We start from the raw sequence: 24,187 nt of genomic DNA, 5'->3' as shown, positions 1-24,187 counted from the left end.
TGGATATGCGTATGAATGCGTTAAAAAAAAAAAAAAAAAAAAAAACATATAAGCATTTTCAGTCAATTAGCAAAAGTAAGAGGGGCCCGGGCGCATTGCTTCGACCACGAGGGTCCACCTTCAGCAACCCGTCCGGTGTGGGCCCGGTCCATCTTGGCCTGCTCTAGACAGATTTGATCGATTTGCTTAAACCACGGCTCCCAAGATTGTGTCTTCCACCTAGGACTGTCTTTGGAAGATAAGCGGGTTTCTTATCAGGTAACTGGGCCAAGCATCTGTATAGCTTGGGTTGTCAGCCCCACAGTAACAGGTACTACACTGGTCTCACAGTACAGTTGTTGGTCCTGACTACGGTACTCTTTAATTCAATACAAGGACCTGTTGAAGAAATATACTACGGCGTGACTCCAACGCACAAGATAGATATTTGTATTTTGCCATAAAAAAGGCCTTTAAACGTACGTTGTTTAATCATTCTGCACAAGTTCTGGCATCTCCAAATGTTTCTTTCAAGGAGAGTTCATGTCACTTAATGCTAGACCAAATTTACAGACTAGGTTCATAAACTATACTGGTAATATGTCTAAAGCTCTGGTAAATTTCAGCGTCCTTGCCAAATGCATAGGTCTTCTAGCAGACCTCAGAGTCCCGAATGTCGGTCTTGTCCCATTTCTCAAAACGCAATTGCCATGTTCTGCCCGTCCACCAAATGTTTCTAGAGCTATGAATAGGGTCCACGGAGACACATAGACAAATCCAAGGTCAGCCACTTTTATTTTACGGGTTGTTGACCTCCTCTGACTTTGGGCGTCATCCCGCGCACGTACTGAAAAAGCGTTGGCTCAAAAACGCGTCTTTGTCTCAGGGACGAAGATAAATAAGCCACAGTACACTTTATTGTACTTGACTCAATCAAAGCCGGATACCGCGTTGAAGTCACCTTGCACATATATCATGTCAGTCACAGAAACATTGATACGAGTTCAGGTCTCGTCACTCAGATTGATCCGTCTCGCGCATGACGTCACTAGGAGTAAATGCCTGGGGGTTCGACGCTAATCGTGTGGTCATTCTTAGATGTGATGTAGAGCCGTAAGGAACTCCCTCGCTCTCCCGTTTTCGCTCACTTGACTGACTGGCGCGCGCAAAGCCACAATGCCTAGTTTTTGTTCAGTGGTTGGTTGCAGCTTGTATATGTATATGTTTGTTTGTGTATTGTCATTGCCATTATTATTACTATAATTATTATTGTTTTTGTTGTATGATGTTTTATAATAAATTCGTCAAAAATATTTGGAGTTTAAATATGCCGTGTCCTTTATTTTACGGGTCTATTATGCGATATCTGAGCTGCAACATGAGAATTACAAAACTGAATTCACGTAAAATATGTGATATAGACCAACAAACAATCGCAGACAATCATCGCCTGTAAAATCTGTCCAATAAGCAAATCGTTCAACGTGCCGGCATTTAAAATTATTTAAGTATCTGTTAATTTGCTAGTGTTTTATATCATCTCCCTCCCACCCTACCATGCTCTAACCCCCCCCTCTCACCTTACTCCTAATGACGTCATAGGCCTCATCACCCAAAGCTGCGTAATACTCCCAAGTAACGAGACCTGTACTTATATAGACCTCGGGCGAGCAAACACGTGGTATGTGTCCACGTGGCGAGTAGGCCATACTTCGGCCCACACCATCACTCAACCATCGCCACGCAGCGGTCAGGGATATAAAAGTTAACCTGGGTCTCACACCCTCGACGAGTCTGCCCTCAGTAGGGTGGTTCTCGCTCACCCTCACTTATTCGCTCACATTGCCCGCCTGCTGACCGGGCGATCAGTCGTATCGTGTTTATTTTTAAGTGTGTGTTACTCTAACCAATAAAGAGGACAGCCACATCAGTGTATCACTTCTGCTCACTAGTATTCATCCATATAGGAGGTTCAGAACCCCTTAAAGTGTGTGTGTACATATAGGATTATGTATAAATATATATATACAGGCATATATATATATATATATATATATATATATATATATATGTATTTATATATGCCTATATATATACATATATATATATACATACATATATCTATCTATCTATCTATCTATATATATATATATATATATATATATATATATATATATATATATATATATATATATATATATCTGTGTGTGTGTGTGTGCAAGCATACACATAAATATATATACATATATATATATATATAAATATAAATATATATATGTATGTATGTATATATATATGTATGTACATATACATATGTGTATATATATATATATATATATATATATATATATATATATATATATATGCGTGTGTGGGTGTGGGTGTGTTTGTGTGTATACATATGTGTATATATATATATATATATATATATATATATATATACATATATATAGTTATGTATGCATGTATATATTTACATACATGTATGTGTGTGTGTAACAGCCTATCATTCCACTACATGCCCTAGGCCTCTCTTCATTACTGAGAGGTTGTTTGGCGGTTCCACCCTGATCACATGATCTCCCTCATCTATCGCGCAGTATAGCGTATTACCGCTTGAGCCACGGATGCGACTTATATATAAATATATATAAATAAATAAATAAATATATATATATATATTATATATATGTGGGTGTGGGTGTGGGTGTTACACACACACTCACACTATAGCATACTATATGAGAGACCATACACGTGGCTTTGGCTGGCAGAATAACAGACACTATAAATATATATAAAATCTTCATTGATAGAATTTGTTGTATCGTAATTGTAGGTTGTCTCTTTTGCCGCAATGTTGCCAGTAGTGATGAATGACAATGATACACAATACTGAATTACATATATTTCCCTTCTCTGTGAAATGGCAGTTGGTTCAAGTATATCCTCGCGGATTGCCATTGTCATTTTCCTTATCTATTTTCATATCTTTCTGAGATGGTTTGTTGTTAAAGAAGGTCTGTGAGGATCGTTACTCCCATCTCCCTCACTCATTTTCTTCTTGAAAAATACAAAAGTGAAAAAAAAACGAAAATAAATGAAGTAATGTTAAAAATGCAGATTGATTTATATAAAAACACCGGCTTGTAACACTTAACATTCTTCCCTCTCTGTTGTCTTTCTTTTCTATTACTATCTTGGCCCTTACGTGTATGATCTGGTTCGGCAGTGTATTAGATGGACCATAGATATCCGACACGGCACCGAGAGAGACGCAGTACGGTCGCCTTAGAATGCCGTGGATCGCCTGAAGATCGCCGTAGGCCTCAGGACCAGAAGTCGTTAGCGCAGGTATTAAGCCGCCCGGGATGAAGTGAAAGGCTGCCACCTGCCAGGACCCCCGTAGATCCAGCGAAGAACCGGGAACTTGTCAGAGCAGGCCCCAGGGTGCTGTGGAAAAGCGCCGCCTGCCTGGACGCCCTTAGATCGGTCAATTTCCAGTTCATCAGCGCAGAAATAAGCCGCCCTCAAATGCCGGAAAGGACGCTCCTGCCCAGACGCAAGTTATGAGGACATCTGTACAGGCACGAAGCCGAGAACAACCTGAATGAGATCTGCAAGGACGTGTGGACGAGGAGGACCTAAGCGAGACTTTCGAGGACTTGTGGATGTTGAGGACAGATGGATTCACTAAGAACTAAGAAGAAACCGACAAGGAGGAGCAACACGAGGACGAACAAGAACGCGAGGATAAGATGACTAGCAGATCAGGTTTAATGGTGGGTCACCCTTGAAGCAGAGCAAATGACACCTCGAGGAAGAGGCGTGAGTAGGTGGCCGAGCGATATAGCATACTATATGAGAGACCATACACCATTCCGTACACCAGACCATTCCTTGTAGGGCGGCTCTAAATATACGCCCTGCCACGTATACACCACCGACGCGGCCGGAGTCAGATATAAGGCTGACCCGGGTTGACCTCTCACTCACTTCCCTCCGAGACAGACAGCCTGACCCTCGCGTACTGCGAGGACCTCCGCTACCCCCCCCCCCCCCCCCGAGGCTGTGGCCTCGCAAGGGCTGGCTGATGGCGGGGTTCCACTCAGCACTGACCTGTCGCATAGTGTTCTATCTATTCTTGTGTGTTAACTCTTAGGAAATAGAGTAAAGCCATACAGTGTATCACTTCTGCCCACCAGTATCCATATAGGAGGTTCACAACCTTTTACACACACACACACACACACACACACACACACACATATATATATATATATGTATGTATGCATGTATGTATACATATATTTATATATATATATATATATTTATATGTATTATATATAAATATATATATATATATATATATATATATATATATATATATATATATATATATAGACCATCCAAATAGACCGCTCGCCTTCGGGCGCTCCTCTCTGGGCGTCCCTGCCTTGCCCTCTGCACCACCTACACAACTCTCGCAGAAATAAAGTTTAAATCTGCGTCGTTTAATTCCAGGCCACCTCAAAGGAACACCAGTTTATTAGTGCCTTACTATTGCCTTACCGCTCCAGTCACCTACCAAGAAGTGGGGGAAATCGCCTCCCACATCGTTACAGTGTGTGTGCGCACACACACACACACACACACACACACACACACACACACACACACACACACACACACACACACACACACACATATACATATATTTGTGTGTTTGTGTGTGTACACACACACATACACATATATATGTATATATAGTTATGTGTTTGTGTCTGTGTGTGTATAAACACACACACACACACACACACACACACACACACACAGAGAGAGAGAGAGAGAGAGAGAGAGAGAGAGAGAGAGAGAGAGAGAGAGAGAGAGAAAGAGAGAGAAAGAGAGAGAGAGAGAGAGAGAGAGAGAGAGAGAGAGAGAGAGAGAGTGCATAGGCGATGAAAACAGTTTTTCGATAGATGAGGATGATGAAAATATCAAGTTTAGATGTACTGCTTCAACCAAACATGGTCAAAGTTTTTTGTCCAGTTTTACATAAAATCGATGTAAATCTAATGCTAGAAACCGGTCTGTACCGGATTTCGCGATGAGTAGTTTTTGCTTGTAATTTTTTAATATTCAATCCCAATATTTATCGTGTTAAACTCGCTGCATGTCGTCCTGTGAATACCATTCTTGACATGGCATGTATCTGACCACCATTCTGTAATGGGGGTAAATTAACCTGCCGCCAACGTCAATTAAGAGTACTTTACTGACATGTCCAATTGGTGTTTCTTATGGCATTCTATCTCTTATAGAAAAGCATGAAAAAGATCCATATTCCATAAAATGCTGCTATCGATGCTCATTTGTCTGTTCCTTCCATAGCAACCCGAATCCCAAGTATTTGGTACGTTCCTCTATACTCTCGACTGGGCTCGCACTAGAGTAAGCAGAAGAGCAGCGGTTATTGACGGGAAATCAGCAGGAATTGCAGGTGGAATCACGTGTCAGCAAGTTCTAGTAGTTTGCTTTGAAAGTCTGATGAGTATTCTTATTTGTGGGTTGTGGCCGCCTTTGACAGCAGAAACTGTTGCTTTTATAAGACCGTTTTCCTTAGATCAGGTCGTGAACGCAGGTAGAGAGCTGCTGTATGCTTGATAAGAACTGAATAGCAAGTAAGAAAAACAATGTTCTTATTTGTTCATTCCACATTATGTCTCGCTTTTAATTGTGGGTAATTCTTTGGGATACATCCGCCTAACGGATCCGGACGATTTCGGTATCGTTGGATTCCTCTCGCTTTTTAGTTTACAAGTATGTATAGAAATTATTGCGTGGAGAACCCCCAAATCCCCACACTTTCTTGGCCCTGATAGCAGGGGAGGATATGAGAGGTATCAGGAAAATTGCGAGGTATAATGTAAATGATTTACACACTTAGTCACTATATTGTTTAATGCTGGAGGCTGCTGCCCCCAACCCCTGTCCAGAGAAACAAAGAATCTCCACGTATTCATGGTAGGAGAGAGCGTCGGACAGACTTGGCAACACCGTTCCCACATGGTGGTCGTATGATTGCGTGAATATGCGGTGAATTCTTTTTCCCGGGCGGGGCTTGGGGGCAGCAGCCCCCTGCATTAGACAACATAATGACTGACTCTGTGCATATCATTTACATTTTACCCTGCAGTTCCCCTGGTGTCTTTCATGCCCTCCACTGCTATCAGGGCCAAGAATGTGGGGATTGTTGGGGTTCCATGCAATGAATCCTACATATTTGCATTGTAGATGGTTAGAGGAATCTTACTATAATGAAATCATCACGATCTGTTAGGCGGACGTATTCAATTCAAACTTTTTATGATATTAGCTGTTATTTATCCATATTCACATGAAAATTTGTATTAACTCTGATAAAACGGAATGTATAGAAAACAACAGAACTACAAACAAAGCTGGGCTCATTGATTAGGAATGTTGCACCACAAAAGTTAATGCCATATTCAGGTTTAATTCAGATAAATAGTGCACATGTGCACATTCTGACACATTCTAGCAAATTGAAGAACAAATTTTCTTAGTATATTGATTTTTTGATAGATTTCAGCCCTTTTGCCTTGGAAAGATATAGATACACATTCACCACTAAGTGAATGTGTACACTTACCACCACACACTACTAAGTGAATACTATTAGCATCATTTTGGCTAATATATTTTGTGTAGCACTGTTGCCCTTTTTATAGAATGTTTTGTTAAAAATTGTTTTTAAACATACATTGTTAACAGGAATACCTCTTTCACAGGGACTATGCAAATTTGCATTTAACTCTTACTTTTGCTTTTTGTAGTTGTCTCAGCTGAATATAACATAGATATATTTTAGGAATGAGGACTGCACTTCAAAGAACAGTTTTCTTCAATTGACCCAAAATAATTATTTGGTATGAAATGTCAATAGGATATGCCTCACAAACTCTAGCTATTTAAGATAACAGAAATAATTCATAGATGTAATATGACTGTATACTCTGTTTTTCAACACTACTACTATTTTCAGCAACGTATGATTTTCAAGTGTTATCTGTTAGGTATAGGAAATACAAGTAAACTTTTTTTTTTTTTTTTTTTTTATGTTGATTTTACAATTACAATGGATCATATTTACAGAGTAGGATTAACCATGGATACCAGTCGTGGCAGTAAAGAGATGGTTCTTCTAGCAGGGAATTCTCACCCAGAGCTGGCACAGCTGATAGCTAGGTGAGACTTTTGAATTTTATTTTAAATATATAAATATATATATATATATATTTTTCCTTTTTTTTATTTATTTTTTTTTTTTTTACAGATTTTTGGAAGATAAGTTCACAGTATTTGATACCCTTAAATTTTAATATGTATGGTCAAGTAATTTCTGATATCTGTTTTGAATCTGATGATATTTAATTCAGAAGATACTCTCCTTTTCAACTAATCACAATAGGCTAGTCTAACTTCTTTTGCCTGATGACCCACTTATGCACAGAATTGATGTTCAGAGGGCCATAGCCTTCTTCTGTTTCCTCATTTTTATCAAATTCATACAGTTAAATGAAAAACAATACTTTATGATATTTTGGTAAGCAAAAATTCTAGGCAGGTCAGCACATAAAGAAACAAAAAAATTAACCTATCATGTGCAGTGTCAAGGCTTTGTCTCCCATTTTCAATATTTTTATATATTTTTTTCTCTCTCTCTCTTTTCTTTTCTTTTTGCATTCTTTGCGCATTTTTTGCTATTTTCCAAAATCTATATTTATCATTTAATATGCAGTTTAAATTTAGTCATAGACTCATTTCCTGCAGATTAAATCATCTCTAGATAGTCTACAACTCTGTGTAGTAAGAATAACAATAAGTGGCAATTTGTTATTTGTGTCACTTTTCAATATATGCATGTTCAATTTTTTATAATTCACCATGTGTCGCTGGTCATGGCAGGCAGGAATTGGATCCTGCACTTGGAACTAATGTTCTCTCTTGTGCTGGTGGTCTTTCAACCATGGTTTATGCATGGTACATTCCACACTAGTATATTGACGGGAATAATGCAAGAACCCCTTTCTAAATGCCCACTAAATTATTTTTCACTTCAAGACCTTTGTGTGCTCCTGGATAGTCATTCCCATCACCTGGCCTTCAGACAAATTTTTTGTGAGAGCTCAGTCTTGTTACGCTAGCCTCAACCAGTCTTCAGCCAATTTTTTTCATGTTGTGATGGTCATGTAACGTAGATCCGATGGGTTAATTGTTAGAAAAGAAACCTTGAACAATGCTTGTAAACCAGTATTGTTTCACATGTATAACCTTAGAGTTTCATATTTTTTATGCTTTATTTCTTTGTATTTTCTTCATTCATTTCTTTTATAGAATAAATCAGAAATCATAACCACAAAAAATATATAATTTAGGCCACAGGCAGTCTGTGGGCCCGTAGATGATTACAAGAACTGGTGTCATAAAGTAAACTCATTACATTTTTTCAGTAGCCCAATGTGTTTCTCAATTTTTCTGTATTTTATTTATTTATTTCTTAATGCTCTTAACACAAAATATGAATTATACAAATCATAAATTTATGCAAATATGAAAGACTGGCTTTGTGCCAGTCATGAACGGTCTCCAGGAGCCATGGACATGGTATTCCCTTGGTTAATCACCTAGCCTTTATCCCTTTTGGAGACCATGAAGGGTAGACCATTTCTTTTTCCCACTTATTTCAGGCTCACCATGGCAAATAATGAAGATGATTTAGCCTTATTAGGGGCATTAATGCTTACCCCTTCATCAAATAGCCTATTTAAATTTGAATTCATTTCTTTTTGACCCCTGCCTCTTCTTTGACCAAGGCTCTGACCACTGATACAAATACCCTCTCCAATATCCATTCCAAACCACTCACCCAGGTCATTACTCAACCTTCAGAAAGCACCCCTTCCTCTCTCCCAACATTCTCCACTTCATCTCCTACTGCACTGTCTTCTTCATTATCTACCCCCTCCCGTCTCATTAGTACTCTTAATCCTTATTGTCTTCCTCCCCACAATACTACTTAACCCCACACCACCCCATCCTTCTCCCACCCACATTCTTCTACTGCCTCCATGTCTGCAACCTTTTTGAGTACTCTCTTTGGCCCAGCCAAGTGGGATAGATTCTTTATGATTCGCCCTACAACCACTTATTCTGAAAATACCATTCTCTTCCAACAATGTCTCCTAAAACAAGTAGGCAACATTAAATTTTGCAGTTATTGTGATCAATTATGCCCTATGAGAGTTACATTTGAGCTTGTGCACTATCTACCCTGACTGAACTCACTGGCAAACCTATTAGTGTTGAACCTCACTTCTCTTTTAACCCATTTGTTCCGGGTGTCACATATATGAGACACCGGAAAAAATAAACATTGCCGGGCGTCCCACCAGTGTGATGCTGTATCGGGGCTGCGCTCCGACGCAGCAGCGGCGCGCGGCCGGGCAGGCGGACAGACTCTGGGGAAGCTCCGCCCGCAAATTTTTGTAGCCGGCCGGATTTTTTTAATTTGGCTACAAAATGTACCCGGCGTGAATGGGTTGATACTTGTATTGGAACTGTTTCTGTCTCCCTCACTGATTTTCCTATATATGAAGAAAACTTTTATGTACCCAACCTGGTCATGACCATTCAAATTACCCTGTTCAGTCATGTACATTTGCCAATTGTGTTGGCTCCCTTAATGTAGTTTATAGTAGCTGCCCTACCTATAAGCTTGAATGTGAGGTAGCAGTTCTCGGATTCAAACTAAACCTCATTTTACATGAGGCCAGACAGGAAGTATAGCAGTGAGGTTCTTCTCTCTCTTCCTACTCCAAGAGTCCTTTGCTCTGCTCCCCCTTCCCCATCTTCTCAAGATGTCTCTACATCTTTTCCCTCTACCCTGAGCTATCCTACCTCTACTCCCCCTCTCCCCCAGTCAAATTCCCTTTCCAGTCTAAATCCAGATACTCCAATCTCTGACATTTCTCTGATGCCTAACCCTCCTCTTTCTCACAACCTAAATGTTCCATTCCATCTTTGCCTACCACATCCTCTTCTACACCCTCCTTTTCCTCTGCTCCCCAAACATCTATCCCCCTTTGTCCTCACAAGTGAACTGTTGTTTCTCAGATCTATTCACCCAACTTCCCTCCAGAAATTCTTGAAGACATTCAAAAATTCCTTGACATGACCCAAGAGAATGTTCTGTTTCATCCACCCTTCACTTTCTCAATTCCTATTCCCTCACCAATCAGAGTATTTACTGATATCCATCCTCCTCCCTGTCAGATTCTCCCTACTCCTCCTCCTACCACTCTTTCCCAGTACACCCTATCCTCTCCTTCCCGATCTGCACTATTCCCTCTTCATTCCCCATTATCTTTACCTCTCCCACCTGGATACTCACGTGAATCCCTTCTGTTGCAATAGTGTCATTCTCCGGATCCCATCCCCATTGACACTCTTGCTGATACTTCACTACCTTCCCCAGTCCCTTCATCTCATCCCCCAGATTCTTCTCCTACTATGTCTCCAACAGCCACCTCGACTCATATTACCTAATAATTATTTCATAATAGCTCTTTGCCAATTTTCCTTAAACAAGGTGCTATAGCTTCTCCAGTCACATATACACTCCATTCCATCTATTTGCCCTATGGTTTTCACCCTTTCCTTTGCTAATCTCATATTTAGTTCATTTACACCTCCTCTTTACCCTTTTCCCTCTTATACTATCCTTAAACCCTATAACCCATGAAACATATCACATTTTATCATAGTTATTAACTCATTTTTACACTTTTTGCCACATTGCTTTACCATAGTGCTATATGACCTTTGATGTCTAGCGCTGTTATTTGTGTCAACCATTAACCATTTTACTGCCCATGTTGAAGGTCAGGTTTTGAGCCAGATGGTCAATTGAAATAACATTTTTTTTAACCAAGAGCAACTGTAGTTGCTATTTCAGATACAGATAATCCTCATTTCATGGTGTCCCTGTTTGCAGTATTTCACTTTAACGTTTTTTGTTTTTTTTTATTGATTTTTTTCATATCTCACCTGTTTGTGTGTGGCATCAATGACTTAAAATATCTTGATCACTTCTCAGAATTTCAAATGTGTTTCTTGTCTCCCCCCCCACCCTCCCACTTACTTTGTCACACATAGTGCATATTTTAGGGGCCCTTTCCTACCATTGATTTGACAGTTTTGCTTCTTTTTTAGAGATATGAACCTCACTGATGAATGTAAGAAGAAACAAAAGAGCAAGAGTATCTCACTTGCTTTGAAACAATCAAAGTGAAAGAGGAAATAAAGAAGTCAGTTAGCCTAGATCCTCCAACAGCTACACTATATTCTTAGCAATGTTTTAAAAAAATGCTTGCAATATGAATTGAATATTAGAACCATTGCAATGTTCTAATACACCTGATGACAATACAGTGCAAGGTGAAAGTGATTTACAGAGAAGGAAATCAAAAAGAAAACTAAATGTAAAGCAGCTTGCAGAGCTTTTTCACAATATAGATTCATTACTTGACATCAATGATGCTAACCTGAACAGGCACTATGGCAGAGAATGTTTTTCTGTTATAAAGAACCAAACAGGGAGAAGGAGAGAAGCATCAAATAAGGTGCAAATGATCAAAGATTTATATTATTACCTAAATAGAGCTTGAAGAGATCTTTTCCTTGGCCCTCACTAGCTCAATGTCTCCATGAGTGGCCACCCAGCCACTGTCACTTACCAAGCTTTTCTCTAAGTGGGCTTGTTATATCTGTTTTGTATTATTGTGTGTAACAATTGACACAACTACTATGTAAAGGGATTTTATTTTACCATATTATTTTTGAGAATTATGAAGTCAGGGCAGGAGGTTGGGGAATCCGCTAATCTTTTTTAGTTATTTCTTTTGGGAATGATTGTCTTGTTTTATTTTCTCTCATTTTCCAGTACAGACTCAGGAATAGAACTCAACAATAAACAAAGAACTGCCCCCCCCCCCCTCTCTCTCTCTCTCTCTCTCTCTCTCTCTCTCTCTCTCTCTCTCTCTCTCTCTGTGTGTGTGTGTGTGTGTGTGTGTGTGTGTGTGTGTGTGTGTGTGTGTGTGTGTGTGTGTGTGTGCGGACGTGCGTGCGTGTGAGTGTGTGTGCTTGCGTGCTTGCGTGCGTGCTTGCGTGCGTGCATGCGTGATTGTGTTTACAAGGGATTTTTGTTGCTTTGTTTGTCATTTCCCTCTTTCATCACTGTCTTTCATCATTAAGGTCCTGAAAACTGATACACATATCTCCACAACTGCATTTGAAACTAATATACAAAGATATTAGAAGCTACAATGTGGACTCGGGTGAAAGTCTGTTAAGAACATGAATTGAACAAAGTTTGTGTGTACTGCTAATGAGAACTTGAGTATATTTTAAGGTTAAATGTCTACTTTCTATCCACTGAAACAGGCTGATGCTGTCATATGAGTACACTTGGGAAATAACAAGAGACGCATGCAAGCTGCAATTTAGTTAGGCTTACTTTTTCTTGCTGAATTAGTCAAAAAGAGCCCTAACATGCAGCTTGCTATCATTGTAAACTAACAACTGCAATTATGTAATGACCCAGTTCACTTCATAGTAGTAATCATGGGAAAAAATTGAATGGACATTATTAGTAGTAAGGATAGTGAATTTAACCCCTACAAACTGGATGACATTACTGCCCGTCATGGGAAAATCTGGGTCGAGGGCCAGATGACATGAACCTGCCATCGTTGCTTAAAATGGCCCGCGGGCCGCATGACGCGAACTTACCGTCATGACTCAGGAATAGAACTCAGGGTGACAGAAAAGACTCACCACAAGTGCACAAACCTCTTGGAGTATGATTTGACTCACTTGGCACTTAGAAGGGTAATTTAGCATTATTCCCATTGATAAATCATTGTGGATTGTAACATGCAATAGCCATGACTGGAGGGGTGCCAGCTCCAGGTAGACGCCTTTTCCATGCTGCACACCGTATTCCTGGCCGCTGTGACAGGTGTGTAGGTTGTATTACAGCAAATTGAAAGTTCTGAAGAAATGAGATATATGACACAAATAACCAAATTTTCCATATTTCTTTTCTCTTGTATGGAACTATTTACTACATATAGAGATGATATGGAGTCTGTGCAGGGAAAGTAAGCTAATTCCATTTGGATAAAGCAAATCAAAAGACAGATATGGACATTGGAAAATGGCAAAAAAGCTAATAAAAGTTTACACAAAACTCTGCAAAGGGAAGGCACAGAGTCTTGTCACCACTCATGGGTGTTCATGTGTGCCCGGCCTATGTGCTGCATGCCCAAGATGATGGCTACTTAAGTAACCCTTTGCCCCTATTTTCAGGACCGTGATTTCTGTGATGCAACCGGATCTAATGGGTTAATGAGGAAAAAATAATTTTTTGCCTTTATTTAGCATTTGATTGATGATAATAGGAAATAAAATTCGGATAAGATGAAATCATGTACATCGTAACTCACTTGCACCAGGTGTCACACATATAAGACACCTGGAAAAATAAATATGGCTGGCTGTCCCACCGGTATGATGCTAGGTCAGAGCTTGTGCTCTAATTTTGTCGCCCGTGATGGGCAGCATGCGGGCAGGTTTCTGGACTGGCCTGCATGTCAATGTTGATACCACCCAGAAACCGGGATTATCGGCTTCCAAAGGAACCATTGCTAGTGGGTTAAAAAAATCAGAAACTCCGTCCCACCTTAATATATAATGGATTATAAAATATATACACCTTGTCTTTTGATTTGCTTTATTCAAATGGACTTAATTAATTTCCTTGCACAGACTCCATATCATATCTCTATGTAGTAAAATAAAAAATTCGGCCATTGATAGCAAAGATAAGGCTTTCAGAATTCTGTAGAAATTTAAATATTCATCAAACAACCCCTTGGTTGCCATAATACATTTATAAATAGTCAGTGAATTAAAAACTATTAGTAGACTCCAATTGATATATTTGTTCAATACCAACATGATCACAACTTGGTAGTTTATATTATCTATTACCCACAAAATAATTGAATGATTAACAGAGTTTCTTTGTAATCACAAATTTATGTTGGCCATGTTCTTCCTCTGGAGGCAATTAGAAAATACTAGGTTTGGTTACACAATTATGCCAAGATATCTAACTAAGAAGCTTCAAAATTTTAAAAGAAATTTTGAATTATCTTCCTGTCAAAGATGCATTAATTAGTGTTGATGTTGATTAACCTCCATTGGATCTAGGTGCCTTACAGGTCATATGTGAACCAAAATTTAGGGCATTAGGCCTACCTGAGTGGTGACTCACTGGGTTTTTATCTTCTAGGCTTAGCGCACATGAACACTCATATCAAGTATGAAGATTCCTTGCCTCTTTGCTATGCTATTTGCTTGTATTCTGCATACAATGTTTTGTTATGTATCAAGATGATAATAGACCGTTTTCATTGACCAGACACCCTATGACCTCTCCAGGTAGTCTATAACTGTGGAGTAACAATAACAAAAAGCAAGACTGTGTTACTTGTGTAATTTTGTTTTGTTTTTTGTAATATTTACTTTCCATAAGATACCCAGTATTGCTGGTCAAGATGGGCAGGATTAGGTCATTGCACATTGATATAGTGCCCTGGCTGAAGCTAACTCTCATCCTGGTATGGTGCACAGATTGTACCTTCTGCCTTTGTTTACTGGTGAAAATAACGAAAGAGCCCCTTTCTAAAAGCCCACTGAGTCTAATCTCCCTCCAAAAACTTTATGCATTCCCAGTAAGATGTCTGTCACCCACCACTCAACAACAATATCTCATGTCGACACATTCCCATCACCCAGGCCCAGGGCAAAAGTTTCCATGGTGAACCATTCTTGTCACCCACCACTTGGTTAAATCATCCACATCTCCTAAATCTAATGGGTTAGTGGATGATGGCAAATATAAAAACATGCAAAGGTAAGTGTCGACATGTGTTAACATTAAATAGGATAGAGATAATTGAAAGGAATGAAAGCAGTAAATCACAGCTGATATTGAGTGCTTAACCCAATGACACCATTAAAAGTGCTGCCCAGCACTTCTACTGGGAATTGTAGGAGCAGTCAGCCTAATCTTTGCTGCATGCAGCTGACCTTGCTAGCCTGCCATGGGGAGCTCCAGTCCACCAACATAAGAGCAGATTTGATGGTTAGAACCATACCTGGTGCAAAACCAAAATATCTCATGACTGCTGTAGCTGTGCCTGGCTGAAAGCTAAAATCTTTTGTAACAGCCAGCTCCCTACCTGGTACAAAGCCAGTATCCAGTGACAGCTATATCTTGTGATGGCCAGAACCTTACCTGGTACAAAGCCAAAATATCTCATGATGGCCATACCTGGCAGAAAGCCAAAATATCTTTTGACAGCCAGAGCGAAAACTGGCACAGAACAAAAACGTCTCACAGTGGCTATAGCTATTCCATCAGCATGCGGCTAAGGGCCCCATACACGCTCAGTTGAAATATGCAAACTCCCTGCACAAACCAGTGTGTGCACTTTAGACCTTTGCCCACACACTATTCAGGTAGACGATGCTAATTTGTTCAGTTTTGTTGTTCTCATTCTGGGAGGATGCTGACAGTAAATGATGTCCTGATAATACAGTAGCAGCCCAACCCTTGCAGCAGCTTACAAACATCAAAAGAAGAAAATTAGTATACATTTTATGCCCAAATCTTCAATCTTATTATTTACCTTTGGAATTATCATAATGCAAATTCTGAATGAACCTTTTTAGATTGATGACAGTTAATCTGTCTATTCATCTTGCTCATTTGCTGATGTTTTCACTTTCATATCTGAGTACTTTTTAGTCTCAACTCTCTATAAACAAGGGTGTGTTTGATTCAGTTTATTGAATATATAAGGAACATACATTCTTCTGTACTGCCTGTCATCTCATAGATGTTTGTCACAATAGCAGTGTCTGTACTAAGTAAACACGTCTTGCCTCCTGATACATAGTTACTCCTCTTGTCATTTTAACTATGCTACCTGTTGTGTTGATTTATATGTTTGAGTATTTCTAAAGAAACATTATATCTAATTATTAGTATGCAAGATTAAGGGTTGGCCAGTTGGATATTTTTCTATAGTTCATAGAGTTATTCATACCTTGAAAGAAATTCAGAATTTTATTTGATATTTGTGTAGCCTCTGCTTTTGTCTTGGAACATGTTTTCACTTAAATAAGTGTGTTAGCTTAGTCGTAAGTACTTACCAGTTTTGCTATTTTGATTTCAGGACAAGATTCTGCTCTGATGGGGAAAGAGATGATCATCTTACTTAATTTCTTTGTTTCTTTGTCTTGTAACTCTCTTCTTCATTTCTTTGGTTTTGTACCATATACAGTTAATGTACATAATCCTTTTGAGTCGAGAAAAAAATTATATAATCTTAACTGCTCGTCAGTTTGTTTATGAAAATTGTGGTATTTATGAACAGAGATTACCACATTCCTGTATTACTTATCATAAAATTCCACTTAATCCTTTCAACTGTATCAATACTGACCACTGTGTGCTTTTGGTTTATTATCAGTCTTACTGTATTATCATCTATTTATAAATTTAATGTGATTATTACAGTTAGATTTGTTATTTTTGTTTGATGACGTATGCCAAAATGAAGGAGGGAACATCTTATTTATCTGAAGCATAACTTGCTTATAATTTAGTCACATTTTCACCCTTTACTGTTTCATCAGACTCCACAGCTCATCCATCCAATTTTCATCCACATTTTTGACAACTCTTGTAGATGTCTTTTTCTCTATAAACTTTCCTATTGTCTTTTTAATGTATTTCCCCTGTCCGTGTTAGGGTGACAATATGGTGATATGATTAGCATTTCTCTAAACAACCTGATTGTCTTGTATATTTCACATAATTTACTTATATTTATATCACTTTGTTTGATAATGGGTGTAGGTATCATTCAGTATTTGCTGTTATAATGATAACACCATATTGTTATGGTGATGTTGTCAGGATGAAGAATATTTGTGATTTGAAATTATTTTAAATGATGATGATGGTGATGATAATGGTGACAATAAGTATGATCCATATATAAATCCAGTTATATTTGACTGAAAATGTAAATTATTTTTAAGAGTACCAAAACACTGCCATATGAATATTTTGAAAATAGGAAACATTTACCGAGAAAAAATTATTACATTGATTAACCCAAAGCTGCCTGGGATGGCATGTACTTACATGCCATGCTCACTGTGAGTTTGATGCATTGTTTTTGCACATAGAAGGCTCTGCAAGTACAAAGTCACCAATGAGCCAATTTTTAAGATTTTCAAATATATTTTCTAGTATCTTATATTTGTTAGTAATGTCAGATGTCCCATTAAAGTTAATCCCATATTAAAGTTTAATCAAGATCTCTAGTGCACCATGTGCAATGGCAGCATCCAAATTTTAAACTCAAATCTTTATCTTGCACATGCACAGAATGATCTAGTTAATCCCACAAACTATGTATCAATATGTGATAATGTCATCAACTCTATAGAAAATATAGAGTTGAGTTGCTTTTATTCTTAGCAATAATGAGACAAGTTCTGACATTTTTATGTCCAAGTTGTATGTTAAAATTCATCAGTATGTATTCTAAGAAGTTGTGGGCTATTCAAACTACAGATATAACACTCAACAGTGAAATGAAAAACAAAATGGAAATCCCACAAAGAATTCTTGAGTTTACAGACATGAAAAATATGACATTATTACTAGGGTGGGAAAACCTTTCCCTCTTAAGGGGGCCGTCGCGACAAAAATTTTCAAAAATACTTGAAAAATGAAACAAAAAAAATCTCTTGTAATCTAGTGGACTGGCAATCTCGTGATGTAATATTTTTGCTAAATATGTAAAATTAAAGGAGTTATAACTAAATCTCTGGTTTTCTCAGAGAAAATCTTCATTTAGGTAATAGTAGCCCATATATTAGATCGTGATGTTCATAAGACAGAACATTTAGAAAAAAATAAATTCCCACTAAACTAAGACGAAATTTAAAACTGCAGTCTTTGCAAGTTTTAGGTATTGCTATAGACTATAGGTGGTAATTTTTTCAACAAGTTTGTTCAGTGGATAAGTGCGATTTTACAGAGTTTGTGATTGTTCATAAATTTGTTTTTCATAAATAACTTTACTATTTATTATCCATATGGTATGAAACTTGGTTGTGTTTATCACTTTATATGTATGTATGATATATTAAAAAATCACAAATATCTGATCATAACTGACGAACTTCATTCTCAAGCGCAACGGCCCCCTTAAGTAGTATATAAATGGAATAAAAAAGAAAGCTTTTAATAACTTCATTTATAGATAGCAAATTCAAAATACTGATTCTTTAAACTATAGTGAACTGCAAAATCCTATGGAAATTTGTTATGATCCTCGCTTGCAGCATCTTTTAAAAGCTACCTTACTCGTGCCTCACAATCACACACGACAAAGAGCTGTCAGAGAAAATCTGAATATAAATTGATGTTACAGACATTTTCAGTTTGTTTGTCACCTTCAGCTAAATTGCCTTTAAAATTCAAAGGCTTTTTGAATCCATTTATATGTATTATTTATACTAATACACAAATATTGTCTTCATGATATTGTGCAACCATATATATTTATTTTCTTTTTCTTTTTTTCTGTAGCAAATGTCTTATCAATTTTAGCATGTACTATGGAAATTGTCATAAAAATACCAGATCTTTCATATAAAACAGTAAGTTCACTGATAATCACAGTGATTTGTGCATCTGGCAGGTGTGTCTGTCATCTTCAGTGCAAGTGCTGTGGATTTGGATTAAACTTGAATACAGTATTAACTTTATTGACATGTACAGAATGATGAATATAGTCTATAATAAGAATACCATCAATATTGATAGTATTAGTTTTAAAAAATAGTTTTTCCTGCTAACTAAAGGAAAGATGAAATCAGGTGAGGTTTCAAGGTCAACTAATTTACTTCTCTGTGACTTAGCATTTGCAAAACTATCTATATGCAGAGACATTTCACAAAACAGTGAACACAAGATTTTCCCATAGATGGTTAGTTAATTTTTGCCTTTTTACAAATACTGAATTTTGAAAACACTTGAGCCATGTCAAAAATAAGAATCAAAGTCCAAATTAAATGGTTGGTGAAAACTGCAATACTTGAAGCACTGAATTACTTTCATCTAGTTCAAGGTAAAGATTATGCGGATATATGGCTATAATCTACTAAACCAATGCTAGAAATCCTACATTTTCTTCTAATAACAACTAAGTAAATGATTTAAAAACTTGTTTTGTAAAGTATAGGATTGAGATACATTATCTGACTTTCTTTTATTTTGTATGGTTTACCTCATAATCTTTGGCATCTAGCAAAGATTATGAGGTAGGACATCCCTTTTCATAGAATAGTTACATGATTACGAGATTGGTTGTATGTGAGATTTAAGATGAATAGATGATTTGATGACTTAGTAAATTGATTGTGTATGTCATACTGCACTAGTTGTATTGTATTCTAAGTACATAATGTTTTCTCTTGTGTCTTTGTTCATGAATAACCTTTTCCTACCATATAATCCTATGTTTCACTATTTCATGTATTTCTCATAGACACTGAGGTGTTATTTTTTATTGATAATATTGATAATTATAATTTCTGATTTTGCATTACTTTTATTACTATATGCATAGTGGTCTTTGTATAGAGTAGAAAAAAATATGAATAGAATTAATTTAGAATTAGGTCTTAGATTCTCACTTTGACTATTGCCAAGTTTTTTCATTCAGTCGACTGGGAAAACACATGGGAAACATAGCTGTGTACCATAAGACCAACCGAGAGACAATGGTGGAAATTGGTGACTCCGTAAGGGGGCGAGATGTGTTTATTCTCCAGACTGGTACAAAGTGAGTTAAAAGATTGTGGTTAGATTTTACCAAACAGTTTAGCAGAGTGCAGGTACAGCATAACCTCATCATAGTATTAAGACAATTAAACAACTTCAAAGTAAATGGTAAGTTTAAAAACTTATGAAATTAGATATACAAGTGTAGACATAGGTTTACCATAAGTATAGTAAGACATTGGGCAATACAGTAATACATTTCTTTTACTATACACACCTAACCAATGACTCTCTTATCTCTTTCTGTATCTTTCTTTTCTTGATCAAAGGATTTTCTCTTGTTATCCTAGGGCCCTTTTCACAGTAGAAAATTAGAAACTTTATTTTATTCATGGAAGCTAGTACAGTAGTCAGTGTACTGTTTGTAAATTCATATTAACAAAGAATGCTGATAGTGTGTTTTAAATAGCTTTATGCAGTGAAGATGCCAGTTGATATTTCTTCAAGTGGGGAAAACAGAGATCATTAGTATAGTTTTTAGTTTGTCAAATATTTCCTTGTACATTGAGGTCTTGTATAGTTTGCAGTTTGCTTTATGAATTACATAAATGTAAAAGTAGAAATTAACATAATTTTATAATTACATCTACATTGAAAATGCAATGTTTGTTACTTGAAATTTTAGGAACATGGTTATTGATTATATATCAAAGAAAGTAAGGTCTTGCACTTGTTTAAGTTTTTAACCTGTTTTTTTTTTATGGAGGAAACAGGTATGGTAGTTTATCCCCAAATTTTGGATTCTGTATTTGAAAGTAGAATATTATTACAAAATCAATGTACCATTTATATTGGAAAATGCACTGAGCTATCTTCTACATCTTGGTTTTGTAAATTACACCATTAAGTTGCATTTACTACTTGGAAAATAGAGCACAGTGTCATTATGTATCCCATTTCTAGGATGTATATTTTAAGTGTGCTACTGAATATTATGTCCAAAAAAAATCACCCCGGGATCTTTAAGGAAACTGGTATTTAAGTGCATATAGCTTTTCTTTCTTTATTGACTGTGTGTGAGTTTGTTTGTTGTGCGTGAGACTGGAAATGCATTTTTGTATTTGTCCAATAGTATGTTGTTATCTTCATTTCTTAAATCTTGGGTATCTATACCTTGGAATTAAAGGAGTTTGTATTATCTAGCTTGCTCCTCTGTATGTATGCTCTGTGTCTATATCTCTTATCTGTATCTGTTGCTGTCTCAGTGTCTGAACTGTATTGGTGTCCATGCAGTTCATGGAATTTTATAATTTTATCATTTATATTGTGTGTGATTCTTTTATATGATATTTTTCATATTTAGAACAATTAACATATTCACAAGATTTTTATATAGACATTTGTATTTATTCATATGAAGTATAGATTTGTTGGTAATTGCATGGGTGTCAGTATGGTGTCTATAGCAAATTATTGAGTATTTATTTACTTGTCATGTGTTTAAGTGTTATGAATAAGGAATGCATCTGGCCTTAATGTAGAATAATATGAACTCTGATCTACCACGTATTCCTGTCACATTTAAAGTATAGTTAATTTTTTCATGAACAGTAAACTATTTGGTATGTGAAACCATTTTTGACTTGCAGAATTCATGACTAAGAATGCATGCTGTTATTGTGAATGTTACTTTTACCTGTGCTGAATAGTGTAGTGATTTGTAGTAAATAGGCTGCATCACTCTGGAAGCTTCTATTTGTAGTATCCATTTTATTTAGTTCCTTGAAACAGTTATCAGCAGCCAGTAGCCAGAGTGACTCCCTGTACCTACCACCACTCTAGAACTATGATTGGTGATGCCCTGTCTTTTCCTTCTAAGATAATTTCTTTTCCTCTAAATTGCAAGGTTAACTTATTCTTTTTATTGATATGCATTATTATGGACTATCTGTCTTTTTTTTTCATGGTATTTGAAATAGGAATATAAGAGTTGGGGGACCTACTCCTGGTAACTATCCGGCTAGTTTTGAACTTCAGGTGTAGATTGGAAGAAGACTATAATGAAAAGGTTTTCATCTTTTTTTTCTTCTTCATGGTTTAGAATAGAAAGATAACAGACAGAAAGGTGTCTGTTTTCATGCAGCATGAAGTTTCGTTGTAATTTATGTTCAATATAAAGGCTAATTCCTGTGCAAACTCAGGCTCTATTTAAGCCAATTATTGAGTGTATTGGCATTATTTTTAAATATTTTAGAGGCCATAACTCTACTAACCATGATACAAAAAATGTTGTAGTTATGAAAACCAGTTATAGAACTGTAGTTTAAAACTACCTGGTTCTTCATCTATTTTTCCATTTTGATTATGTCTGTGTACTTCAATTTTATAATAATACTTATTTTGAAATTATAATAAAGTAAAATTAGCTTTTCCTTTACCCCATGATGCCCAAGAGGGCTTCACTGAGGGTTAGCTGGGAGTTGTGAAAACCTGCATGACCTTACCTGGTACCCCCATTCCTCATTTTTTTTGGAATTTCTCCCTAATGCTATTGATATTGGTATAGTTATTGTTTTTATTAATATAATCATTATTTTAGTGTTATTAAGATAGTAATAATAAAAGATAAAAAACGAATCTTCCCAAAAATTAAGGAAAAGGGTAAGCATGGGATAGAACAAGTAATTGACTCTTTGATGGCCAAGCATATGTGAAGGCATTTATGTATACACAAAATTAGTAAAATAAATTCACATTGGACAAGACATGTATATCATGTCATCCTGGCACTCTGGGTTAAGAATATACTATGAAGCCATGTCTTCAAGAAATATTGTATCACAACAGGATAAATAAAGTTTGTACCTATTGCTGATTTTTTTTTTTTTTCTTTTTTTTCTTTCTCTCTCTCTCTCTCTTATCCTAAAAGCGTGCAGTTGGAAAAAAATATAATTGAATGGCTGATGTGTCAGAGATTAGGAAAAGTGTTTGTGAGTAAAAGATTTGGGAACTACTGACTTATTGTTTGTCTCCTGAGGAAGCAGTCTTATGATCTGATGCTGTTCACATGAAAAATGTGTTTCCGGAATTTGCGGATCAAATTCTGCTCAGGAGACTTAAAAATATCGAATAAACTTGGGGCCTTTGGGAGGAATGTTAGTGTAGATATCCCTGCCACCCTACATCCTTACCTAAGCATGCCTTAAAATATAACATCCTTTATGGGTTGAATTGTTTCAGCTCTCACCATTTTGTTGATTAACTTTTTTCTTCTCCCTATTTTCTCAATTTTTATCATCATTGTCATCATCATAATCATCATCTCCCTTTGGATTTTATTGCATATTGTTGGTACTCTTTATTTGTATTTGATGATTGATATTGATTTTATTAACTGATTTATTTAATTTATGTGTATGTGTCGTCTCCTTCATAGTATGAGGAATTCACCACCTCTTTGTTTCCTCCTAAACAGCCTCTCCTCTTTGAAGATGATAAGGGGAATTTTAGTTGTGCTTCTTTGATTTATCATTGCTTTCTTATTTTCCTGTTAATATTTTGCTCTTTATTACAGTTTGCTTCTTATTGCCATGGTTAAACATGATTTCTTGGCAGTATATATTGGTAGTTGTAACCCTTTTGTTTTTATTGTTAATACTGTGTGTTTACTGGATACTTTCTTCTTTTTTCTTTTTTTAGTATCTTGAAGAAATTAATTCATTCTTAACTAAAGTCACAGGTTAAGATTTAAGGTTGTATAGCCATCATCTTCAAATAATGTACCTATGATTTAAAAAAGGACCTTTATAATTCCCAATGCAATTAGATGCTTTAACCCAATTTTAGTATGCATACAACCTCCCCCTCAGATTTTCTTGCTTTGTTTTGTTTCCAAAGCCAAAATCATAAGGGTTATGTACAAATCTAGTTGACCATTTTTTTATTTAACAAATACAGAGTGAAAAGAAATGTATTGCTGCTGCATTATGTTGCATGTGTTCAGCAACCTGATAACCTGAGATTCCTTCATTATATTACCCATTTTATGCTGCATCTTTGCAGCCGGCTAGAAGTGCCCGTAGGTCGAGCAGAAGTGAAGGAAATGGCCAATCGAGAAACAAGTGTAGAGATCATGGAGTCAGTGAGAGAGAAGAGTGTTTACCTCATTCAGACAGCCAACCCCAA

The 24,187-nt window shown here is 36.8% G+C and overlaps 1 protein-coding gene across 1 annotated transcript; it reads left to right on the top strand.

The window, feature by feature from the left end:
• Nucleotides 1–5,365: 5,365 nt before the first annotated feature.
• Nucleotides 5,366–24,187, top strand: LOC113825157 (phosphoribosyl pyrophosphate synthase-associated protein 2; the record flags this gene model as incomplete). Its single annotated transcript, XM_070144686.1, is given in 3 exon segments — nucleotides 5,366–5,479; nucleotides 7,161–7,248; nucleotides 24,065–24,187. Coding segments are annotated over 2 exon segments (203 nt in total), but the record flags the coding sequence as incomplete, so codon positions are not given.

The sequence above is a fragment of the Penaeus vannamei genome, chromosome 32, assembly GCF_042767895.1.
Source record: "Penaeus vannamei isolate JL-2024 chromosome 32, ASM4276789v1, whole genome shotgun sequence".
Taxonomy (NCBI): Eukaryota; Metazoa; Arthropoda; class Malacostraca; order Decapoda; family Penaeidae; genus Penaeus; species Penaeus vannamei.
Note: the sequence above shows the minus strand (reverse complement) of the source record. Positions and strands in the feature narration are given on the sequence as shown.